Source organism: Ceratotherium simum, chromosome 16, assembly GCF_057802395.1.
Source record: "Ceratotherium simum simum isolate JZ-2026a chromosome 16, ASM5780239v1, whole genome shotgun sequence".
NCBI lineage: Eukaryota > Metazoa > Chordata > Mammalia > Perissodactyla > Rhinocerotidae > Ceratotherium > Ceratotherium simum.
Genome location: NC_141915.1, coordinates 18,466,745 through 18,488,993, shown reverse-complemented (window position 1 = coordinate 18,488,993; position 22,249 = coordinate 18,466,745). Strand labels below are relative to the sequence as shown.

The window sequence follows — 22,249 nt, the reverse complement described above, 5'->3', positions numbered from 1 at the left end:
ACTTATTTCTTCCTTCTTCCTAATTTCCCATAGCATGACCAGCCTTTATTCCCGGCAATAGCAAAAGCCTCTGGATCTCCTGGATTCAAAGTATAACAGTCAGAATACGTCCGGGCAAAGACTCTAGCGTTATTCTAAAATCCTATTATTTAGCTGTATGCTCCCCTGCTCCGGATAGGTGATGATTTTATTACATACTATTTCTACCTATCATAATAACTTTTTAAAGTATACACGCTTTAATAAGAAATAGGAAACCAATAAAACTTGTCAGCTAATGGAAAAGTATAAAGGCCTGAAAATAATACTGAAGAATGTAAGCTCACCTCAGCCTAAGAGTCGATCTAATTTAGTCCAGAAATAATATATTATCTTTTCTAGGACTCCAAGGGCCATACACTAAGCACCCTGCCATGAAGATAATGCTCGTTCTGATTAGTTAATAGCCATTTTAGAGTAAAAACAGGTAGGTCTACTTTTGCAGGCTATATTTTCTAGTCTATCTTTTTTTCAATTGTGTTTGAATAAGAAGGTACACAGAAAGCAACCCAAAACAATTTAAGAGTTTGCTAGTTATCTTTATGCCACAGCTGTGTTAAACAAAAAAGACCTGGCCTAAGAATAAGAGGCGGAAGAAAAGGCAATGTTGGAAATCAGGGAAACCTACATTCTAGTCCTGCCACTTTCTAGCTTATATAGTAACCTCTCTGGGCCTCAGTTTCCTAACTGTAAAATAAGAAGATAGAAGAGAATTTCTAACATCTTTCAAGTTCTGAAATTCTAGGAATTTCACATTCATCTGAAATTCACTTAAATTCACTAGCAAAGTGGATGGGAAGTGGGATACAATCCAGTTATAGGATTTTGAAAGCCCAAATCTATTAGTGACTAGTTCTACAAATCAAAACTCTCATTTTATTTCAGGTATTCCACAACTACCATATTTTAATATGCTTGGAAAGAAGGCACACAATAATTAGGAAAACCAATTTCAATTTTTTGAAAATTTCAAATAATCCAGATGTGGATTATCCAGTCCCTCTGCTCTCCTGCTATTCTACATCTTATTTGGGGTGGGGGTGGGGGATGCGGGGGCAGAGAGGAAGCTGATTTGGTATTCTTTAGATTTCTAATCATCTTTTCAGAGAATATACAGCCCAAATAAGGTTTCTGAAACAGCTAATATTTTTCTGAACCAAGAATTTCAGTTCTTAGGCTACCCGTTGTCTACTACAGAAATGCAGATAAAGACTGGCCATAAGTGGAAACACTTACTCATGCTGGTTTCCTAGATTGAAAATATTTATGGTCTGTCTTACTTTCATAATCGGGGGGAAAAAATATTTACCTTCTTCACCTAGCAGGTAAAGAGTACTTTCATATATTCTTTTCACTTACAGTGTTACCCTGTCCTTAGCAGTCCTGGTATGGCAGCTAGTACTTTTTGACTGCAGGTATTAAATAACTCAAAATACAAAGCTATTCATCTGATAGGCCACTATTCATATCATTCCCACCCAAAAATAATGGACAGTAATCAGAGATTAGTACTAACATTTCAGGTAACCTAACCATTCTTACCTTGCTTCTGCAAATTCCAAACTGATTCCATTTCTATAAAAGAAAAAAAAAGGATTATTTTATACACTAAGTTTTGTAGAGCAAAGTTTAAAGCTATGCTTTTCACTTTAAATCTAAAAAACCTAGACTGGTTATTGCTGGGCTGGAGGTGGGGTTGAAATAGTACAATTCTTTGAAGCTCAGATAAAACACTCATATTTTCCTATACCTCTTAAGGGTGTCATTCAGATTGCCTTAAGTGTTGATTACAGAAATTATCATCAGTAATCAAATTGAGAATAATTCTGTCTACACATATAGCAAAGATAGGCAGAAGCATGCTATAGAGAAAATATTTCTTTTGACAGCTCATTGTTATTAAAAAACACCAAGTATTTTTTGCTAACCCATCACACCTCAGCGAGGTGCCCAAGTCTTCTGAATGAAGCACTCATCAAATCTTATTAAGCTTGATGCTTAAAATGTCTTATTAAAATTTTACTTAACTCTTTGCTATAGGTAAGTGGTTCTGTTCTTCAAACCATCTACTCTTATTTTATCCCCTAAGGACGAAATGCCAATTCATACTCATTTACTAATAATACACAATCCTCATTTGCCCCAGTTCCATTCAAATGTACCTATCTTACAATAAGAAAAATATATACATGATCAAATTATAGTGACACAGAGAAAAAGCAAGAAAAACTACACCTGAAAGCACACAAGAAAGCTTCACAGAAGGGATATTTGAAGTCTTGATGAATAAGACAAGTTAACTATCACACCATGAGAACCTAAGAATTGGACCTTGAAAGGAAATACTCTACTAGAAGATTTTTTTTAAATTTTATTTATTTATTTTTTCCCCCAAAGCCCCAGTAGATATTTGTATGTCATAGATGCACATCCTTCTAGTTGCTGTATGTGGGACACGGCCTCAGCATGGCCCGACAAGCGGTGCGTCGGTGCGCGACCGGGATCCGAACCCTGGCCGCCAGCAGCAGAGAGGGCGCACTTAACCGCTAAGCCAAGGGGGCGGCCCTCTACTAGGAGATTAATGCAAACGAAAACTACTTAGTAACAGAAAAGAACTATAACTAACACTGAAAATAAGTGGTCTTCTCATGGCCATACAGCTACCATTTTGAAAAGACAAAAAGGTGATTTTATTTTGTATAATTGTATTCTGTGTAATTGTATTCTATATAATTTATCCGCAACCAATTACAGTTAAAGAAAAATAAAATTGGAGGTCATTAAGATAGGCTATATCTTGGGGCCGGCCCGGTGGCGCAAGCAGTTAAGTGCGCGTGCTCCGCCACAGCGGCCCAGGGTTTGCAGGTTCGGATCCTGGGCGCATATCAACACACTGCTTGTTGAGCAATGCTGTGGCGGCGTCCCATATAAAGTAGAGGAGGATGGGCATGGATGTTAGCTCAGGGCCAGTCTTCCTCAGCAAAAAGAGGAGGATCAGCATGGATGTTAGCTCAGGGCTGATCTCTCTCTCTCTCTCTCACACACTCACACACACACACACACACACACCCGGCAATCAGTAATTCCCTGATTAAACAAAGATTGGGAATAATGCACTGGTTGACACTTGGTCCAAGAGCTTAGTTGGAACCTATGGCCTTTAAATTGCTGGGCAGGGCCGGCCACGTGGCTTAGTGGTTAGGTTAAGTGCGAGTGCTCCGCTACTGGCGGCCCCGATTCGGATCCTCGGCGTGCACCGATGCACCACTTGTCCAGCCATGCTGGGGTGGCGTCCCACATGCAGCAACTGGAAGGATGTGCAACTATGGCATATAGCTGTCTGCTGGGGTTTTGGGGAGAAAAAAGGAAAAACAAAAAGGAGGAGGACTGGCAATAGATGTTAGCTGAGGGCTGGTCTTCCTCAGCTAAAAAGAGGAGGATTGGCATGGATGTTAGCTCAGGGCTGATCTTCCTCACAAAAAATAAATAAATAAATAAATTGCTGGGCAGATGCCCATCCAAAGCTGGGCAGGAAAATTGCCCTCTCCTAAGAGGTCTAGGAAGGGGAGAGAATTGTAATCAATCTAATCCAGAAAAAAAGAAGACATATGAGGAAGGGAATTCTAGTCCTGTAGCTCATATCTATCACTCCAATATAATGTCTGATTCCATTAGTTTCAGACAATTAAGAATAGCTGAAATAGTCGTTAGAGCTGTTATCCTACAAATTTCTGTATCTCAGAATGGCTTATTGTAAGAAGCCCATAGATAAGCCTTTCCTTGGTTAACCTGACTATAAAAAAAATTAATCCAACACAACCAACATTTTTCCCTGCAGTGAAAGTACTGTAATGTCTCATTTTACAACAAATAAATTCCTGAGTTCTGTATACACAGATTACTTGATGCTCATTATTGTATGTTTGCTTCATGCAAAGACAAATCTCTATTTAGTTGTATGTTGAGGAAAAAAATGTAACAATCAAATTGTTCATCTTAGCCTGCCTATGCTATAACATTTCCATTTCTCTTCCCCATTGCAAACCTCAACCTCCCCTCCCCTTTTTCTTTGGGGGGGGGGGGGGCTACACTCAAGAGTCACAGTAGCAATCATACTACTTTAAAAGCAAAACAAACATACAAATCTTAGAATACAGACAAAAATAACTATTTGCAAACACCCCATTTCTTTAACGGACTGAAGATATATCCTTAGCTAAAACTAGACGTTCAGCTTTAGGTTTTACTCTAATATGACAGATTTTAAATGATTTCTGGTAAGAAAGTTTTATTACCCTCAAATATGGACTCTGAAGTAATGAATTTGATTATGACTTTTGAGGAGGGAAAAGGAAATGTATGACCTAGCTAAAAAATTAGCCATGGGCCGGCCTAGCTTCTAGCCAAGAAATAAATCAGTATTATCTGAAGTGCTCAACTGAGAAATGAACACAATTCTCTTTCCCATTATTTAATATTAATTACTTCTTAACTAGTAGCAACTTGATTTCCTTGATTAGAATTTAAAAGTTTCCATGAAACTCAAAGATCGTAAAGAAGGGGAAGTAAGTATTGTTTGCATGGTTATATGCCATGCTTAAACAACCTTAAGACTAACAAGAAGCTAGTGATAGAGCACAAATAGGAAAGGAGTGAATTACATTTTGCCCTCTTTAGTTTACAAAACTCTCTATTCACATTCTAAATACGAAATAAGTTACTCTGTGTAATTTGTTTCAACTATCACAAGAGAAGCTGAACAAATGAATAGTATAAAGGTTACATAAGGCACATTCAACTATACAAAATCATAATACAGTAATTAATCTTTTTACTTTTAATACTGCCCTCTTCTACAACTCCCCCCCAAATCTTTAACTTCCCAATTCTTTTCAAAGAGGGATCACAGAATTATGTAAACACTTATTGAGAAATGGCCACAGGGCCAAACCTGCTAACCAACCTGCTTTTTGCTCTTAAGATACACTAAAGTAGGCAATTTTGTTATAATTCTGGAATTCAGACCTCCACCATCCAAATTTGAAATTTTACTATATCAAAATTTTCAAATATTTAGTTATGCCACTCGTCAAATGAAAAAAACTTAACATTAAATTTTCTAAAGCAGACTACTTTCTACATAGCTCCCTATCACAATGCTTTCTATAATAAATGTCCAATTACCTATAAATTCTTACCTCCAAGTGGATTAAACAGTAATATTTAGGGGCTAAGGACAGAGATGCAAAAACACAAAGAAAGGCTGCGCCTCTATGAGCTTGTAGACTAGGCAGCTTTTCTAGGTAGAAGCATCAGCACGAACAAAGGTTGGCAGTATTAAAAATCAAGTTGTGCTAGAGCAGGCATCAGCAAACTGGGTTCTACTCACCACGTTTTTGCAAATAAAGTTTTACTGGAAGAGAGCCACACCCACTATATACATTATCTATGGCTGCTTTTGTGTACAAGGCAGAATCAAGTAACCAGTACCTGCAACAACACAGACCCTATGGCTCACAAAGCCTAAAACATTTACTATCTGATCCTTTATACAAAAAGTTTGCTGACCCATGCTTTAGCGGTCACAAGTGATTTAGTAAGGCTGAAGTCACTGAGAGGAAAAGATTTAGACAAAGAACAACACTATTCAGGGAACAGAGCTGAAAGTCACTAAGAATGAAGATTTAGAGAAAGAAAGAAGCTATCCTGCTATTCAGGAGACAGAGCACAAAGGCATACATTAAGTTTGTTATCTAATCATATAGGTGAAGGGAAGCCACCGAAGAAATCTGAGGTTATTGTACTAAATATTAATGATTCTTCAAGGCAACCGAAGAGAATGGATGAAATGACAATACAGAAAGAGCTCAGTAAATGTTACTGCAAAAATGAAGAAATTGGGACAGCTGTATTAGAGATGAAAAAGAAAAAAAATGGAGAAGAGACAGGATCCATATAACCTAACAATAAGAGTTATTATATGTTAATTTACTGAAAGGGAAGGCAGGAAAGAAAGAGAAACTTTTGGAAAAAAATGAATTCAGTTTTATATACATAGAATTGGAGTGAGGATGTTGAATTATATGTGTTCTGAACTCAGAGTAAAAGCAGCTGAAGAAGTTTTAAGCTTAATACATAGCGAAAGAACAGGATGCAATTACCCAGAGAAGTTTGAGTAGCATGAAAAGGGGACTGAAGGAACATCAACATTTGAAGAAAAGAGAATGATACCAGAAAGGTACTTAAGATGTAGAAAGTAGAAAAATGGATGGAGTTAAGAAAACGAAAACTAGAGAATTTAGGGAGGGAGTGTTCATCTACTGCAATTTTTACCCAAAGTTAAGATACTTGTAACATTCTAGTCACCTATCCCTTTTTCTCTAGCCCAGTGCGATCCCCCTGGTTCAAGCAGTGGTAGCAGCAGTATCTTACAAATATTTCTGCAGTTGTCTTTTTTTTTAATAATTTTATTTATTTATTTTTTTTCCCCAAAGCCCCAGTAGATAGTTGTATGTCATAGTTGCACATCCTTCTAGTTGCTGTATGTGGGACGCGGCCTCAGCGTGGCCGGCGAAGCGGTGAGTTGGTGTGCGCCCGGGATCTGAACCTGGGCTGCCAGCAGCGGAGCGCGCGCAATTAACCGCTAAGCCATGGGGCCGGCCCTGCAGTTGTCTTTTAACTGGCCTCTTTTGCCATTAATCAAGCCTCACTTTCTATCTTGTACATCATGGCTATCATTCTCATCCTTTAAAAACATAAATCTGAAAATGGTCACACTGCTTGAAATATTTCAGTGGATTCTCATTGCTTACAGGGAGACTGGATCTGTGTTTGTCTTGTATAAAACTTATTTCTAGCATTTGACACAGTAGCTGGTACACCAATAAATAAATTAGATGACTAAGTTAAAGATTTTCTAATTTGCACCATTCACCCTCCTTGAAACAAACTGAATGATGGGCAATCTTCAAAAACTATTCCATTTCCTCCACCTAAAATATTCTGATTCTCCTTGTACAATAAATAAGCCAACTTGCACTTCTTTTCTGAATCCTAACTACCCTCCCCTGACTCTGCCACCCACCTTAGTGGTTTCTCTATGCTCCAAATGCATTTTATGTTTTTTTCTACAGACCAATTACAATAGTAATATATTTCTTTCCATGTATGTTTACCTGCTAGACTGAGTTCCTTAATGATATGAACCCTCTCTTTTTGACTACTTATCACCATTGTTTCACACAGTGTTTAGTGCAATAAATAAATATTGATTTGAATGGAATACTACTCATAAATCAGTCAGGAAGTAATAATATAACAAAGTGGTATTAGGCAGACCCACTTGAAACTGCTGATATTCAACCTTTTTTGCCCTACAAAAACAGCAATTTCATGTGGTCCAACAAAAGATTCAGCATTTAATTCTGAAATCCTTCAAAGAAAAAGACTGAAGCTAAGAGGGTTAAAACTAACCAGTCTTATTTTTTTGTCTTTAAAATTGAATGATACTAAGGTTCCAGTTTAAGAGAATATTTAAAAACTCATTTAAAAACATTTAAACATTTTTAAAAGCACATAATGGCTCCCCACTCCCCAAAGAAAATAAATCAAATATAAGGCCAAACAAGCTGACTCCCACAATTGAGAACCCCCAGATCAATTTACCACTAACCATGCATTCCAACCCCTTATTAAACCATTTTAGATCAAATTCTGTAAAATTCAGCAAGGGTGGTGACACAAATTTAAATTTTGCTTTTTTTCCTCCTAATCCAGATTTACCTATCTTTTGATGATTATAACACCATGTTCTGCTATTCTGATTTCCTCTTTCTCAGCCACTCCACTGTACCTGCAGATTCTTTTGTAAAGAACCCTGTCAGAAACTTCTTCCCCACCTTTTTCTTTTCCATTTTGACTATACCCATAGAGAAACACAGCACGTTTTCAAGTCAATTTGACTAAAGTAGTTAGAAGTTACCATCTTTTCAGTAGACGCTTAATGAACTCTTCAGTGTATCAATTTCAATCCTATATTTCCAATTTTTTGAGCCACACCAACTCAGACTCAACAGAACTGTCTGGACTACCTCTCAATACACACAACAGAAACTCAGAGATGGAGCATTTTTGGTTTTTTGCTCATTTCTACTGCTATATTTATTCGAATCGGTTTACTATTAAAGGTAAAATATTGGGCCAGCCCCAGTGGCCTAGTGGTTAAGTTCAGCACACTCTGCTTTGGCAGCCCACATAAAAAATAGAGAAAGATTTGCCACAGATGTTAGCTCAGGGTGAATCTTCCTCAGCAAAAAAAAAAAACAATAAAAAAATAAAGGTAAGACATCAAATTCAAGTTGCTTGGAATGAAACTGCTACTACTATGATAGCCAATTTCTGCTTTTATAGCATGGGTGGTTACTTCCCTCACCCTCAGGACTTAAGCTAATGAAATCTGGGGGCAAAATTTTAGCTTCTATAAATTCCTTACAAGTTATCTTTCAGACTAATACCAAACTAAATTCATTATTATTGCACTCACAAAGGAGACTTAGTGAGAAATCAGGCACCCAGTATGGATGCTAAAATGGCAAGTCATTGGGGAAAAAGGATGTTACATCATATTAAGAATTACTTGTTGGGGCCGGCCCCATGGCATAGTGGTTAAGTGCCCGCACTCCGCCGTGGCGGCCCGGGGTTCACACGTTTGGATCCCGGGTGCGCACTGATACACCGCTTGTCAAGCCATGCTGTGGCGGCATCCCATATAAAATGGAGGAAGATGGGAACGGATGTTAGCCCAGGGCCAGTCTTCCCTAGCAAAAAGAGGAGGATTGGCTACAGATGTTAGCTCAGGGCTAATCTTCCTCACAAAAAAAAAAAAAAAAAAGAGAGAGAGAGAGAGAGAATTACTTGTTACATACATTCCTATATGTCCCATATTATATGGAGGAAAAAAAAAGACCCTTCCCAAATCTAGGAAATTCAACTAGGGCTGAAACCCAAGTCAAATCGGCAGGCACCTGTTAATAAGATTAGTAGCAAGACAACTGTGATGTCACAAGGAATCATGGAGCAATTGCAGTAAAATGCAGTAAAAGTGAAAATACTTAGCATTGTGTTAAAAGGAGAAAATTTAATAGTCAAATCCTTCTGTAAACAAATGTCTAAACTGTATACCGAGTCCCCATCAGTTTTATGGATCAATTAACCATAACTAGTCTCCTCCTCAAATCCCATAGATGCAGAAATATTTATCAGTTCCCTCATACCCTTACCCAATCTAAAAACTTAAAAAAAACCAAAAAACAAAAAACACCTTATTTTTGGATAAATAATACATTCACATGACTACAAATACAAAGGGGAAAATCTCTGTTATTTCTCTGTCTGGACTATTCCAAGAGTCTAACTGATCTTCCACCACTTCTAGTCGTCAGAAAAATGCCTTCCAATCTACCTTACAAACTGGTGCCACATTAATCTACCCGAATACAGATCTACAAGTGAATTGCTTAATACCAACTCAGTTTTTTTGTGTGTGTGAAGAAGATCAGCCCTGAGCTAACATCTGTTGCCAATCCTCCTCTTTTTTGCTAAGGAAGATTGGCCCTGGGCTAACATCTGTGCCCATCTTCCTGTACTTTATGTGGGACGCCGCCACAGCATGGCTTGACAAGCAGTACGTCGGTGCATGCCCGGAATCCAAACCTGAGAACCCCAGGCCACTGAAGTGGAGTGTGGGCACTTAACCGCTGTGCCACCAGGCCAGCCCCACCAACTCAGTTTTTAAAGCACTTGAATACAATCTGAGAGGGCAAAACAAAGGCTGATATACTTATTTTATAAAATTGGGAAACCCAGGTTTTAAAATGACAAATGATTTGTTCAAGTACACAGGACTTGGGAATAGCATCCTTAAAACCACTGTCTTCTGTCAGTATACATTACTTCCATTCCACTAGCCAATCTCCCTTATATTCAGTGTCTCCTTCTGCCTCCAGACTGAGATTAAAAACCTCCATGATCTGGTAGCAATTTACCTTCCTTCTCTTTTACATCCTGTCACTACATCCAAGGTGGATCCCTTCCAATATTTACATTTACTCATGATTCTCCAACTTTTTTACTCTTTGATCTTCCTCTTCTCATATCAAAAATCTTCCCCATCCATCAAAACCCAGTTTAAATGCTGCTGCCTACATGAAAACATACCTTGCATTTACTCTTTCTACCTTTACTCCCATTAGAAATTCTCTCCCTCCACTGAAATCTCCTAGTTATTTGTATCCTTCTTATGATATTTAAAATCTTGCTTTAGGGCCGGCCCCATGGCTTTGCGGTTAAGTGCGCGCACTCCGCTGCTGGCAGCCCGGGTTCGGATCCTGGGCGCGCACTGACGCACCGCTTCTCCGGCCATGCTGAGGCTGCGTCCCACATACAGCAACTAGAAGGATATGCAGCTACGACATACAACCATCTACTGAGGCTTTGTGGGGGCGGGGAATCTTGCTTTATAAACTTGTGTATTGTTTTCTCCTCTACTTGACTAAGTTCTTTAAAGGGAAAGACTCATCCTGTCAAATAAGTCTTCCATAGCTAAGCAAAGTACTTTGCCTATAGTAGGTACACATCATAAGGAAAAGGAAAAAATACACACATGCACATTATTGCACAACTCCTTAGTAGTACAGAAAACTGTGAAAAGAAAAAACAGAGAAAAGAAAAAAGGAGTAAGCTGAGGAAAGCTCTCTAGACCAGGAGTTCCCAATCCTAGCTGACAATTACTCATTAACCACCTAATGAGTTAAAAAAATTATTTTATCCCAGGGCCCAGCCCAGATCTAGTGATCAAATCACTTATGCCAATAACCTGCCACCTGTGGAGGTAATAGACAAATTTTTAAAATTTCATGCAATAGCCCAGAGGTGCCTCAGAGATACTTTATATCAGACAGCTTTCATGTTGCCTCTCTCCAACCATCAAGGATTCAATCTTATTCTATTCATCTCCCTTGTGTCTCTTTGTGCTGGGTAAAATTTACCGTATCAAATTATTTTTTAATGAATATTCCAAAATGTCAACATTTTGAATGCTTGATATCCTTCAGTGCAGTATTAGCCAGGCAAGATAAATCAACTTGGTTTAAATTAATACTTTGACCAAACACACAACTCACATCAATCTGCCTTATTTCAACAGATTTGGCTTCAAATGACTTTAGACCATTTCAAAATCGAAGACTCATCTCAGAAATTTAGGATCTAGGGTTACAAGCCTTTGACAACAAATCAAAGAGTTACACTAAACTAAGCATTCTGAGTAACTACTTTGAAGGAGGCAACAGTTATGTCCTGGTATGTGCATTAAAATCTATTACTCTAACATACCCAGAGTATTGCCTTTGGTCTAATAAAATGTTATCGACTAACAAAATGTTACCATGCCTAGAATTTGCTTTTAAAAACTCCTACCAGGGGCCGGCCGGGTAGCACAAGCAGTTAAGTGTGTGCGCTCCACTGCGGCGGCCCGAGGTTCACCAGTTCGGATCCCGGGCGCGCACTGACACACGACTTGGCAAGCCACGCTGTGGCGGCGTCCCATATAAAGTGCAGGAAGATGGGCACGGATGTTAGCTCAGGGCTAGTATTCCTCAGCAAAAAAGAGGAGGAGTGGCATTGGATGTTAGCTCAGGGCTGATCTTCCTCACAAAAAAAAAAAAAAAAAAAAGAAAAGAAAAAAGAAGAAAAACTCCTACCAAAAAAAAGTGTGACGGTGGATAGGTGAAACAAGAATGACAAAGCTTTTTAAATGTTCAAGCCAAGGGGCCGGCCCCGTGGCTTAACAGTTGAGTGCGCGCATCCGCTGCTGGCGGCCCGGGTTTGGATGCCAGGGGCGCACTGAGGCACCGCTTCTCCAGCCATGCTGAGGCAGTGTCCTATATACAGCAGCTAGCAGGATGTGCAACTACGACATACAACTATCTACTGGGGCTTTGGGAGAAAAAGGGAAAAAAGGAGGATTGGCAATAAAAAATATATATATATATAAATGTTCAAGCCAGATGATGGGTACTTTGGGATTCATAATATTATTGGCTCCATTCTTGCGTGTACTTCAATTTTTTCATAATCAATTTTAAAAGATTATCAGTTTAAAGTCTTGCCTCTTAAGTGTTGAGATAAACAGGAAAAGAGGACCTACCTCTCACTTTAAATACTGGTACTCCTATGTGATGGTACAATATTCCCCCAGATAATACGAACATTAAGTCTTATTTCTTAAGAAAAGTTAGTAGTGTAATATATATCAAAAGCTAAAAGAAAAATCTCGATAGAATTCCCATCAACCTCTTTTTTATGCATTATATCTTCATTTCATATTCTCAATTGTACTGAACATTCAGATTTTTTAAAATCTGCAGTACTTCTAAGGCCCCAAGTAACTAATGTTTAATCTAAAAAATGCACCATTCCTACTGAACTGACAAAATGCATGCTCCTACCTATTTCCAAATAAAGTTGTTAAAGAGCTTATTTTTTTTTATTATTTTTATTTATTTATTTTGTTCCCCCAAAGCCCCAGTAGATAGTTGTATGTCATAGTTGCACATCCTTCTAGTTGCTGTATGCGGGACGCGGCCTCAGCATGGCCGGAGAAGCGGTGTGTCGGTGCGCGCCCGGGATCCGAACCGGGGCCGCCAGCAGCGGAGCGCATGCACTTAACTGCAAAGCCACAGGGCCGGCCCTAAAGAGCTTATTTTTGAAGTTAGGAAGTATACACAGAACTTTACTAAGCCTAACTTCAACTCACTTACTAAGAGATTACTTTTGAACATTTAAAGACTACACTAAAGGACCAAGAAAATAACACAGGTGCTCTTTTAAAGGATATTCCATTAAGTCCAACCGATGATTACCTCTTTCAGAGTTTAAGAAAACTTAAAAGAAAAAAATTTTTTAAAAAAGGCAAGACTTCACTTATAAAAAAGATCTAAAGATCTTCAAAAGACTGTGATTTGAAACACATTCAAAGAAAAAAGAAATTAGTGACCTAATAATGTACCAATCTACATTTGGCAGAAATTCAAAGAACCTGCCACTCTGAGACCTAATTGAACTGAGTATTACCTATTGTTCTAGAGGGGAAAAAAAACAATCGATACCAATTTAATCTCAATAATATCCAACTATACAACTCAGACACACACCAGTAACATTAGCAAAACTAAATATAACTGCCTCCATGTAGGGGCATTTAGTTTATCTAAATACCATTGATTTTATATTTAATTAGCTCAGCTATAGAGAAAATGCATACAAAATACCTAAAAATAAATAGGAATTAATACTCCTATTTAAAAAGGCCTGCAATTCTCCATAATAAAAATCATACATAAAACCACCAACCAACCACCTACTGGAATAACTTGTCCCAAAATGTTTTGTAGGTTGTGGGAGAACATAATACAACCAGATATCCTCTCAAGCTCTCAAAATGACCAGCAGTACAAAATACTCTGGTAAAGATTTTCCAAGTAATGGTCGCTGGAGGACAGATGGCAGAAAATAACACCCAAAACACCTAACTCCGCTGGCAGAATTTAACTTATAATTAACCACATGTCTTAAGAAACTAAGCATTTTTTTTTTGTCCTAACTTTCCTAAAAACATCCAGCTCCTGGTTAACACATATTTACTTCCAAAGAGCTAGAGAAAAGTGAAGACAGGTAATTTTATCTGCCAGGATTTCTACTTCTAAACTCCCATAAGGCAATTCTACTACTTACCCCCATTTTTTAAAGGAAAAAAAAACAGAAAAAGGATGTTTATTTTACTAAATGTCTTCCAGTTTGCAGATAAGGAAAGGTATGCAGACTAGGTAATTTGCTTAGAAGTCACACAAATGCTTTGTTATTCATCTCTGAGGCAGGAAGAATATGGTAATTACCTCATCTCCACTATCTGATATGCTGCCCCCTCCCTACAGTTGCAAGTCACTGCCTAAATGAGCCACTACTAAAAATGGGAATGTGCAGTATATATCAGGCGTGTTCATGCATGCATGGTGTATGCATTTCCGTTAAGGGAGGGGTGGGAGATGGAGGCAGAAGACTGAAAAGCACTGGTCTCAAAAACACCGAGGTTGTAAACATCATTCATGGGCTGGCCTCACGGCTTAGCGGTTAAGTGTGCGCGCTCCGCTGCTGGCGGCCAGGGTTCGGATCCCGGGCGCGCACCGACGCACCGCTTCTCCGGCCATGCTGAGGCCGCGTCCCACATACAGCAACTAGAAGGATGTGCAGCTATGACATACAACTATCTACTGGGGCTTTGGGGGAAAAAATAAATAAATAAAAATTTAAAAAAATAAAAAATAAACATCATTCATTAAACCTCATTATTTGCTTTAATGATTTAAATTAGTTATGCCACACAGCAAATTTTTTTTTAAGACACAAATAAATCATATTCTAAGAATGTTATTAGCATGGGATATCTTTTTAACATAGGCTTTGACGCTATGAAAAGCACACACTCCCAAGAGCCTGGTCCCTACAATGCTAATTGTACTTGACATTGTAGTTTCCCTAAATTATTTTCTAGTTACCATTTGACACCCAGTATTCCTTCTTACAAGAGAAAAAAAAAGTTTGACACTCCATCTTTTTGGACTCCTCCTCAAAAACACTGCTCCTACTCATTTTAAGCAAATTAGAACTACCCAGTGAGCTCACTAATAAAGAAGCATATGATATAAAAAGCAGAGGGAACATCTGTTCAAAGAAAAATTTTTAAAAGACCTCTTAAGAATGTTCAAGAGAAAATATAACATCATCCCTGTAGGCAACCCTCCCAATCCTGTTTATTCTTTGAACCACGCAGGTCAATTATACTTGTCTATATAAAAAGAAATGCTTTTTAAGTTGGCAAAGTGAACATTCCTTCTAAATTTTAACCATTATATTTCCAAAGATCCTGAATTAAGAGTTTATCAGCTGCTTATCCACATTCTTATTCTCAACTAAGCTCTGAAACTTTTTTTGGTGAGGAAGATTGGCCCCGAGCTAACATCCGTGCCCATGGTCCTCCATTTTGTATGTGGCATGCTGCCACAGCACAGCTTGATGAGCGGTGTCAGTCCACGCCCAGGATCTGAACTTGCAAACCCCGGGTCTGCTTAGACCTTAGACCGTGAGAACTTAACCACTATGCCACCAGCCCAGCCCTAAGCTCTTAAACTCTTAAAAAATCTCATAGGAATTTCCAAAATTCACCCTTAACACAACAGCTAATAAACATTAAATTCACCAATAAGCATCTTCGTATAGGAAATAAATGAGTTACCTTTAGTGTGATATACAATAGCAGCCCTCAGGTCAAAAGAACCCCAGCTATCATTCCTTTCTAGGCCTCTCTGGTATCTCTGTTCTTTGGCGGAACCTAACAAAGTGTTCGTAGGAGACGCCAGAGGATTTTGATTTTCTATCTCGTAGTCCTTTGCGAGAAACACTAAAGCACCTTGACTACTGGTGTCTGCTTTTTGCAGGTCACCTATATGACTGGGTTCCAAGGATAAGGCTCCACTCTCACTAATAGTCCCGGATTTTAGAAGGCTACCCAGAACTTGAGGACTAGTCCGTTTTTCCAGCTCATAAGCCTTGGGAAACACAGGATGCTCAGTTCCTGAGGGGATTATTTCAGCACCCTGTGGAACCAAAGTGGCAGGATATTCCCCTTGAAATGTCACCTCCATTACTTTATGATCTGATGACTTCCCACTAACAGTCTCAGGGCCAGCACTGGGCTCATTTATAAATGACAACCCCCACTGATTCTGGAAGATATCCCCCAGGTTTTGCTGATCTGTCTGAGAGGGTAGATCCACTTGTGCTGTGCTCAGTAGCACAGTTTGCATATTTGAGGGGTAGATAAAAAGGCTAGACTTAATTTGTTCAACAGCTGCTGAAGTCAGATTCATGTCCTGGAGAACTGAATCAGTCCCAGAAGAAATAGGCGTTAGAGTATTAGCAGCAGTAGTTAGCAGTGGCTGACCCCCTGGAGAATACACACTTGCATCAGTCCCTGCTAAAACAGGCCCATTAGAAAAGCTGGCCGAAGTAACTGATTTCAGCGCTGACATAGGGACCTGGGATAACCGACTTGAAGACTGGGTCTGAGTTTCCCCAGTAGATGACGAAGAGGATGATGATGAACATGGTGACACAGAAGAATTCTGTACAGTTTTGTTGAGGTTTTCCTTAACTTTGCTTGCATAACTTATTTTAGGAACTATTTTAGCACTGCTATTGTCCACTGGAAAAACTGGGGGTGGTTTAAATAGGGTCCATGAGTCCTCTTTGGAGGCAACAGCAGAAGCATGCTTTCCTTTGGGCCGATCATCAAACTTTTTGCTGCTCACACCAGGTTTAACATCAGAGTTTTTCCGCAGCATATCACCCACAGCAGGTTTTCCTCGACTTGTTCCTCCAGGCCCTGTTTCATACTTCCAAATGGGCTTGGAACAATCTACTCGATTTCCCTTTTGTTCACTGTAGTCAGGCTTGAAAGTTTCAAGTCCCTGTTTTAAGGTTGGGACACTGGTCTCTTGTTGCATTATTTTGTCCTGCACTAAATTAAGGTTTTCACAACCCTTGGCACTATTGCGCCTAGCTTTCCTTTTTTTAGGAGTGGTATATCCGCTCTCAGATCCGCTACCATCATTATCTGCTCCTTTGCCCATATAACCATTAGTAATATAGCCAGAATTATTTGTTACAACACCATTTGGAATTGCTACGGTATCAGTCTTATCTACAGACTGGTTCTCTCCAGATTTATTTTCATAAGACTTCCCATTCTTTTTGTCCATACTGTTTTTCTGAATGAAATTCCTGGTTTTAATTCCTGCTTTCCCAAAGGTGCTGGCCTTTACAGTCTGCTTCAGATTAGTGTCTACAACTTGTTGGTTGCCATTGAGGACCCTGGAAATAGGGTTGGTAGCTTCATCAGAACTCAGGCTCTTTAAAGATATTTCTCTTTCTCCAGCATTACCATTTAGTTCGCCATAGCCTAGAGAGGAAAAAGAAGAAGTTTTTTTTAATTACTACATTTAAATTACAGTAGTATCTAACATTTAAGGACCTTTTATTTACTGTGTGCTAGACACTATGCTATAAGCTTTAGCTTCATAAGTTATTATTTCACAACTCTATGAGAAGACACTTGTGAGCCCTATTTTACAAATTTGGAAGTCTACTAAAGAAGAGAGAGAACTGAGCTGGGATTCAAACCAAAGTCCAAAGCCAGAAAGAACATGATCTCTTAAGCAGTATGCCATAATACCTCTCATCTAACAGAATCAACCTCCCCGTCATTCTCACAAGGCTGTTACAAAATTTCCCTTACAATTAAGAGCAGAGCTACCCTCTGGGCAAAATCAAGTTATACTGAGACAGTAACTCTAAGTACTACAGGGAAATTAAAAGACTCCATTTCCATGAAACCATAAATGGCTGGTGGTCACCACAAGCAGTTTCTATTGCATTCTGTCCAACAAAAATCCAACACCTGTGAAATTTTTCTAAAGTAGTCTCAAATTCATTTTGAAATTTGCAGACATTAGATCATAGTGCTAATGCAGGACACCAAAACACCTATGCACCAATGTTTCTAACTCTTCTAAAATATATTTTCTTCATTTTACATTTGGGTAAACACACTCACAGAGAAATTAAGTAACTGCCTAAGTCACAAAGTGGAAGAACTGGAAATATGAACTCCAATCTGTCTGGGACATGGTTTCTTACCACTATATCATACTGTCTATCCAAATGATGTAGTGAGAAAATCTTCACTGACAGAACTACAATGAAAGGTATCCAATTTTAAAAATTGTTATGGTATTCAAACTTAAGACCTTCAACTGCCATAAAGTTTATTACTATAGGTGATCCAACTGAGTCGACTTTTCCCATTTGCTTCCTAGTAAAATAGTGTTATTAGTTATCTACCTTTCTATTAAATGTTCCCAAAAGCATCTTGAGGTCAAGTCACACAGACACATTTATTTAAGGCAGCTTTTCAGGGGGCAAGGGGGTGCGATAGGAATACCAAGTAATTTGCCTTTGCCAGTTTCATTCATTCTCTTGGGCCTTTAGCCTGTGAAGGCTAAAAGGCATGTGAGTTTGTATATTCTTGTTTTGAAATTTTGTTGTAATTTCCAATACGGTAAATATCAATAGATATAACCCACATCAAAAGCTCTTTGTATATTTTCAGAGTATAAGGGATCCTAAGATGTAAAACAAAAGTTTGAGAACCATTGTTTTAAAAGAACTTGATGTGGAATAGAACATAGTCTGCAAAGATTCACAACAGGGTTTACTATAATTTTAAGTCACTCATTCTACATCAGAAAAGAAGGTGGGAACACTAAAAATGAGCAAAGACATTTTTTTCCACCATATTAACTTTCATGAAATAAGAAAACATACTTAAGGCATAATCATTTCTAAGATAGAGTGGCACAAAACTTGTTCCATAACAGAATATATTTTGTAAAAGTTCTAACTGCTGTGCAGTTACATTTTATTTTTTGGCTGCTGGAAAAGCTATGATAGCAAATCAAGACAAACTTTTGGTGGAAAAATTCTAATTATGAAACAGTAAAGAAGAGATCATTGCTTAGGATGTTTTCTAAAAGCTTCTTTTCTTCTTTAGAAAAGCAGAAAGTTCCTAAATAGAGGCTCTCAGCATTTTTAACGGATAAGTTTACAACTCTAGACCAAAGAGAATAACTACACTTAATATGCTAACAGGCTAAACAAAGGTTTGTATCCTTAGGCCCATTAGTCATAACTTTTCAGATCTCAAGGGTAAGCAGTCTTAAAAAAAGACTAGTCCAAACCAAGTCTGGGACCAAAAAAATCCAATGTCCAAACTAAGTTGGACCAAAGCCAAGACTTTTAAGTGAACAATTTTTTCTAAGATTACTAATATTTAGTGGCTCCGTTATCAGAAATCACCAATTTAAAAACAGCTCAGAAGCCACTATACTCCCACCCCCAAGTTTTAATGACAAAAAATATTTCTCATTTAATCATATAAAAATTTTCCCAAGGCAACCTTGTTGGTAGGCAGTCATCCACAGACACAGTTTTATTTTAAAACTTACGTATTTAAGAAAAATGTAAATACTATAGAATTACTCAGAGAAATCAAAGGACTCCTAGTGCCTTTATTACTTAACGGTTGCCATGTTAAAGCATCTAACCCTACTTCAAATGGACGCAGCAAAACTTGAGTCCTGCTGGCTTTTGGATTAGAAACTGAAATTACTGAACACATTTGGGCCTCTCCTGCGCCCTCTTCTGGATAAATAAAAACTGTTCCTCTTCATAGGTTTGTGGGTAATGGGTCATAAAAGCCCACCTCAACAAATTACAGATCCATTTCAAAAATCCTCATAAGTTTTCTCAGTAAATGAGCATTATGTATGTTGAAGCAATAGTACTGTGACCAGGCCACACACGAAAAACTACTCATCCTAAATTGTTTACATTCTCTCAAAATTGCTAAGCCCAGTTTCCCCTATTTACCCCCTTCCAGGACAAGACATACTAATTTGAAGGATGCCACTTTGAATAGTTCAGAGGCTGCTTCTATATGTAGACAGAAGTCCTGCAGGAGTGTGTATAGTCATACAGTACCTGATCAACAAAATACAATTTTCCAATCTGAACAGTAATACTGCCTTATATTCCAAGCAACTATAATAAGGCAAGATTTTCTCACCCGTAAGTTGAAAAAGACCTAACGATAAAAAGATCTATTGTTGTATAGTTTCTAACAGTTTTTAAACTGCTCCAGACCTTAGGATTAAACACTCAACATATTTACATGTTTATTTCTACCACACACCATCAGTCCCCACCATCCTCCAAAATAGAAAATCTGACATTCTAATTTCAGTCTTCAAGTTACACTAAGTCTGCAATAGAAAAGTAGTTTTTCTCCAGCTCTCAGTAACTGCTTGTAACAAATTTGACATGCTGGGTTTAACATTCATTTTCTTACCATTCCTTCGTTTCTCTTCAATTTATAAAGAACCCTTAGTTTTTAAAATCTGCGTGCTTACAAATTTTTAAGTTCACCTCTTCTCAAATGTTTTCTAAAATGACTTTTACTCTCAATTTAACAATTGTTCAAAACGAGTTTTGGGATCAATATCGGTTTAAAGGAGAAAACACCTTTCAACATGGAAAAAGCCTCATCCGAGGCAAGATGGTAGTGAACTAACCTCATGGATGAGCCACCTCAGTTCACCCCTAACGACAAGAAACAGGGATCAAAAAAAACTCGCCCTCTCCCCCGTCTAATCAAACATTTTTCTAATCTCTCTCCTCAAAAACACTACCCAAGCCCAGAAGGTAAATGTTGGGGAGGTTAGAAGGAGATAGAACAAGTTTTTTTTTTGTAAAAATGAGCTGCTAGAAGGAAAGGGCCCAAGTGAAAGCCTGAGAGGCGGAGTCGTGAGCGAACCTGGCAGGAGACGAGGTTCCTGTGGCAGAGAAACTCGTGACCGGGGAGCCCGGTTCCCGCTGGGTACCCCACCCGGCCTTCAGGCACCGCCTCTACGCAAAATGTATGCCCCCCCAGCCCTCCTGCCCCGAGGAGCACGGCGGCCGCCGCCCGCGGCCTCCTTCTCCCTCGGCTCCGCTCCGCTCGGAGGCCGGCTCCCCGCCCTGACCGCCCGCGCCTCCCGCCGCACCCGGGAGCGGGAAACACGGCCGCCTGCGCGCGGGGCCCGGCGCAGGCCGCTCCCCTCGTGGCCGCTTCCCTCCCCCACCTCAACCGCCCCCGCCCCTCACCCCAGGGACCCGCCCGGGGCCGCGCGGCCGCCACCGGGTTACACAACCCGGCCGGCGACGGGGGGAGGGGCAGCCGCGGGCCTGGGGCGGCGGCGCCCCCGCAGTGCGGGGGGCCAGGCGACAGCCCGAAGGGATCCCCAGCGACCCGGCTCAGCCGCGCCGAGCGCCCCTCGACACCCTTCCCCCTGCGCTCCTCAGTGGGCCGGAGTCGGTGACAGGAATCGGCTTCCAACATGGCGGACAGGAAGCGGCCCCGCGAGGAGGAGAGAACATTCCAGCCGCGCCGGCTCTGGGGGGAGCGGGCCCGGGGCGTACGCCTCGGGAGGAGCCGCGGGGACAAACTGCGGGGTCTGGTGCCCAAAAGGAGCGTCTAGGGGTGGAAATGACCCGAAAGACGAGGGGTCCCAACCGCCCCCCCCCCAAGACGGGGAACCCCAAGGCCACAGGTGGGCTTGGGGCGGCGGGTGAGAGAGGACACTTCCTCAACTCTGCCCACCTACCCTCTCCTCGCCGCCTGCAAAAGGGTCTCGCGACACTACCCGAGTCGGGATTCGCTAGGCCTTCCTGAGTTACACCCCAAAGGATTTCTTTGGGGGGGCGCTGGGTTCACCCCAACTCAGGGCCCCCAAATTAAGGTCCTTCCAGGGCCGCAGGAAGGTGAACGGGAAAGGAATAGTAAGGCTAGACTTCCAAGGCCGACCCTCCGGGTCTCCCTCCAGCCCGGGCGGGGGCCGGGAAGGTCACACTGGCCTGGTTGGGCCTCTCCCATGCTGAGGGGAAGGAGAGGGTGCTGCAAACCCCGCGGCTCAGCCCGAGGTTTGGGAAAATGAAAGGGGGCTTCCCCAGACCCGCAGGACACACACACACGCACACGCGCACCCCGACCCCGTTCGCGCTTTCCTGATCCAGCCCCACCCCCATCTCCCCTACTCGCCACCCCCCATTCCCCTTCCCCCACTCGTCCTCCCTCCCAGACCTGTTTTCTTCTTCGGCGTTTCCTGGTGCTGCTGGAGGGCGTGTTTCTGCTCATGTTTCAGCGGCTTTGGCTGGGCCTTGGGGCTGCCCTCGGCTCCATGCTGCAGGTATTGGTGAGGCTGCTGGTGATGGTGGTGGTGATGGTGGTTGTGGCTGTGGTTGTAGAAATAATAATGGTGGTGGTGGTGCGGCTGCTGCTGCTGCTGCTGCTGGGGATGATGGTGCGGATGGTGGTGGCTGTGATGGTGCTGAGACTGTGGCTGGCCGGGCTTCTCCTCCATTGAAAGCGGCTGGGACTCCCTGGCTGAGGCTGCGGGCTGCTGCACCGTCAGGATCTGAGACTGCTTCTCAGGGCTCACTC

At 40.6% G+C, this 22,249-nt stretch overlaps 1 protein-coding gene and 1 pseudogene across 1 annotated transcript in view; one reads left to right on the top strand and one right to left on the bottom strand.

The window, feature by feature from the left end:
• The window catches only part of NUFIP2 (nuclear FMR1 interacting protein 2), a 31,339-nt gene extending 9,090 nt beyond the window's left edge, over nucleotides 1-22,249 (bottom strand). The window contains exons 1-3 of the mRNA XM_004433353.3: nucleotides 21,890-22,249; nucleotides 15,389-17,113; nucleotides 1,582-1,614 (exon numbers count right to left, since the gene is read on the bottom strand). Of these exons, the coding sequence (XP_004433410.2) occupies nucleotides 1,582-1,614; nucleotides 15,389-17,113; nucleotides 21,890-22,169 (2,038 nt within the window). The 5' untranslated portion in view covers nucleotides 22,170-22,249. The remainder of the gene's footprint in view (nucleotides 1-1,581; nucleotides 1,615-15,388; nucleotides 17,114-21,889) is intronic.
• On the top strand, nucleotides 20,690-21,481 carry LOC147914934 (uncharacterized; annotated as a pseudogene).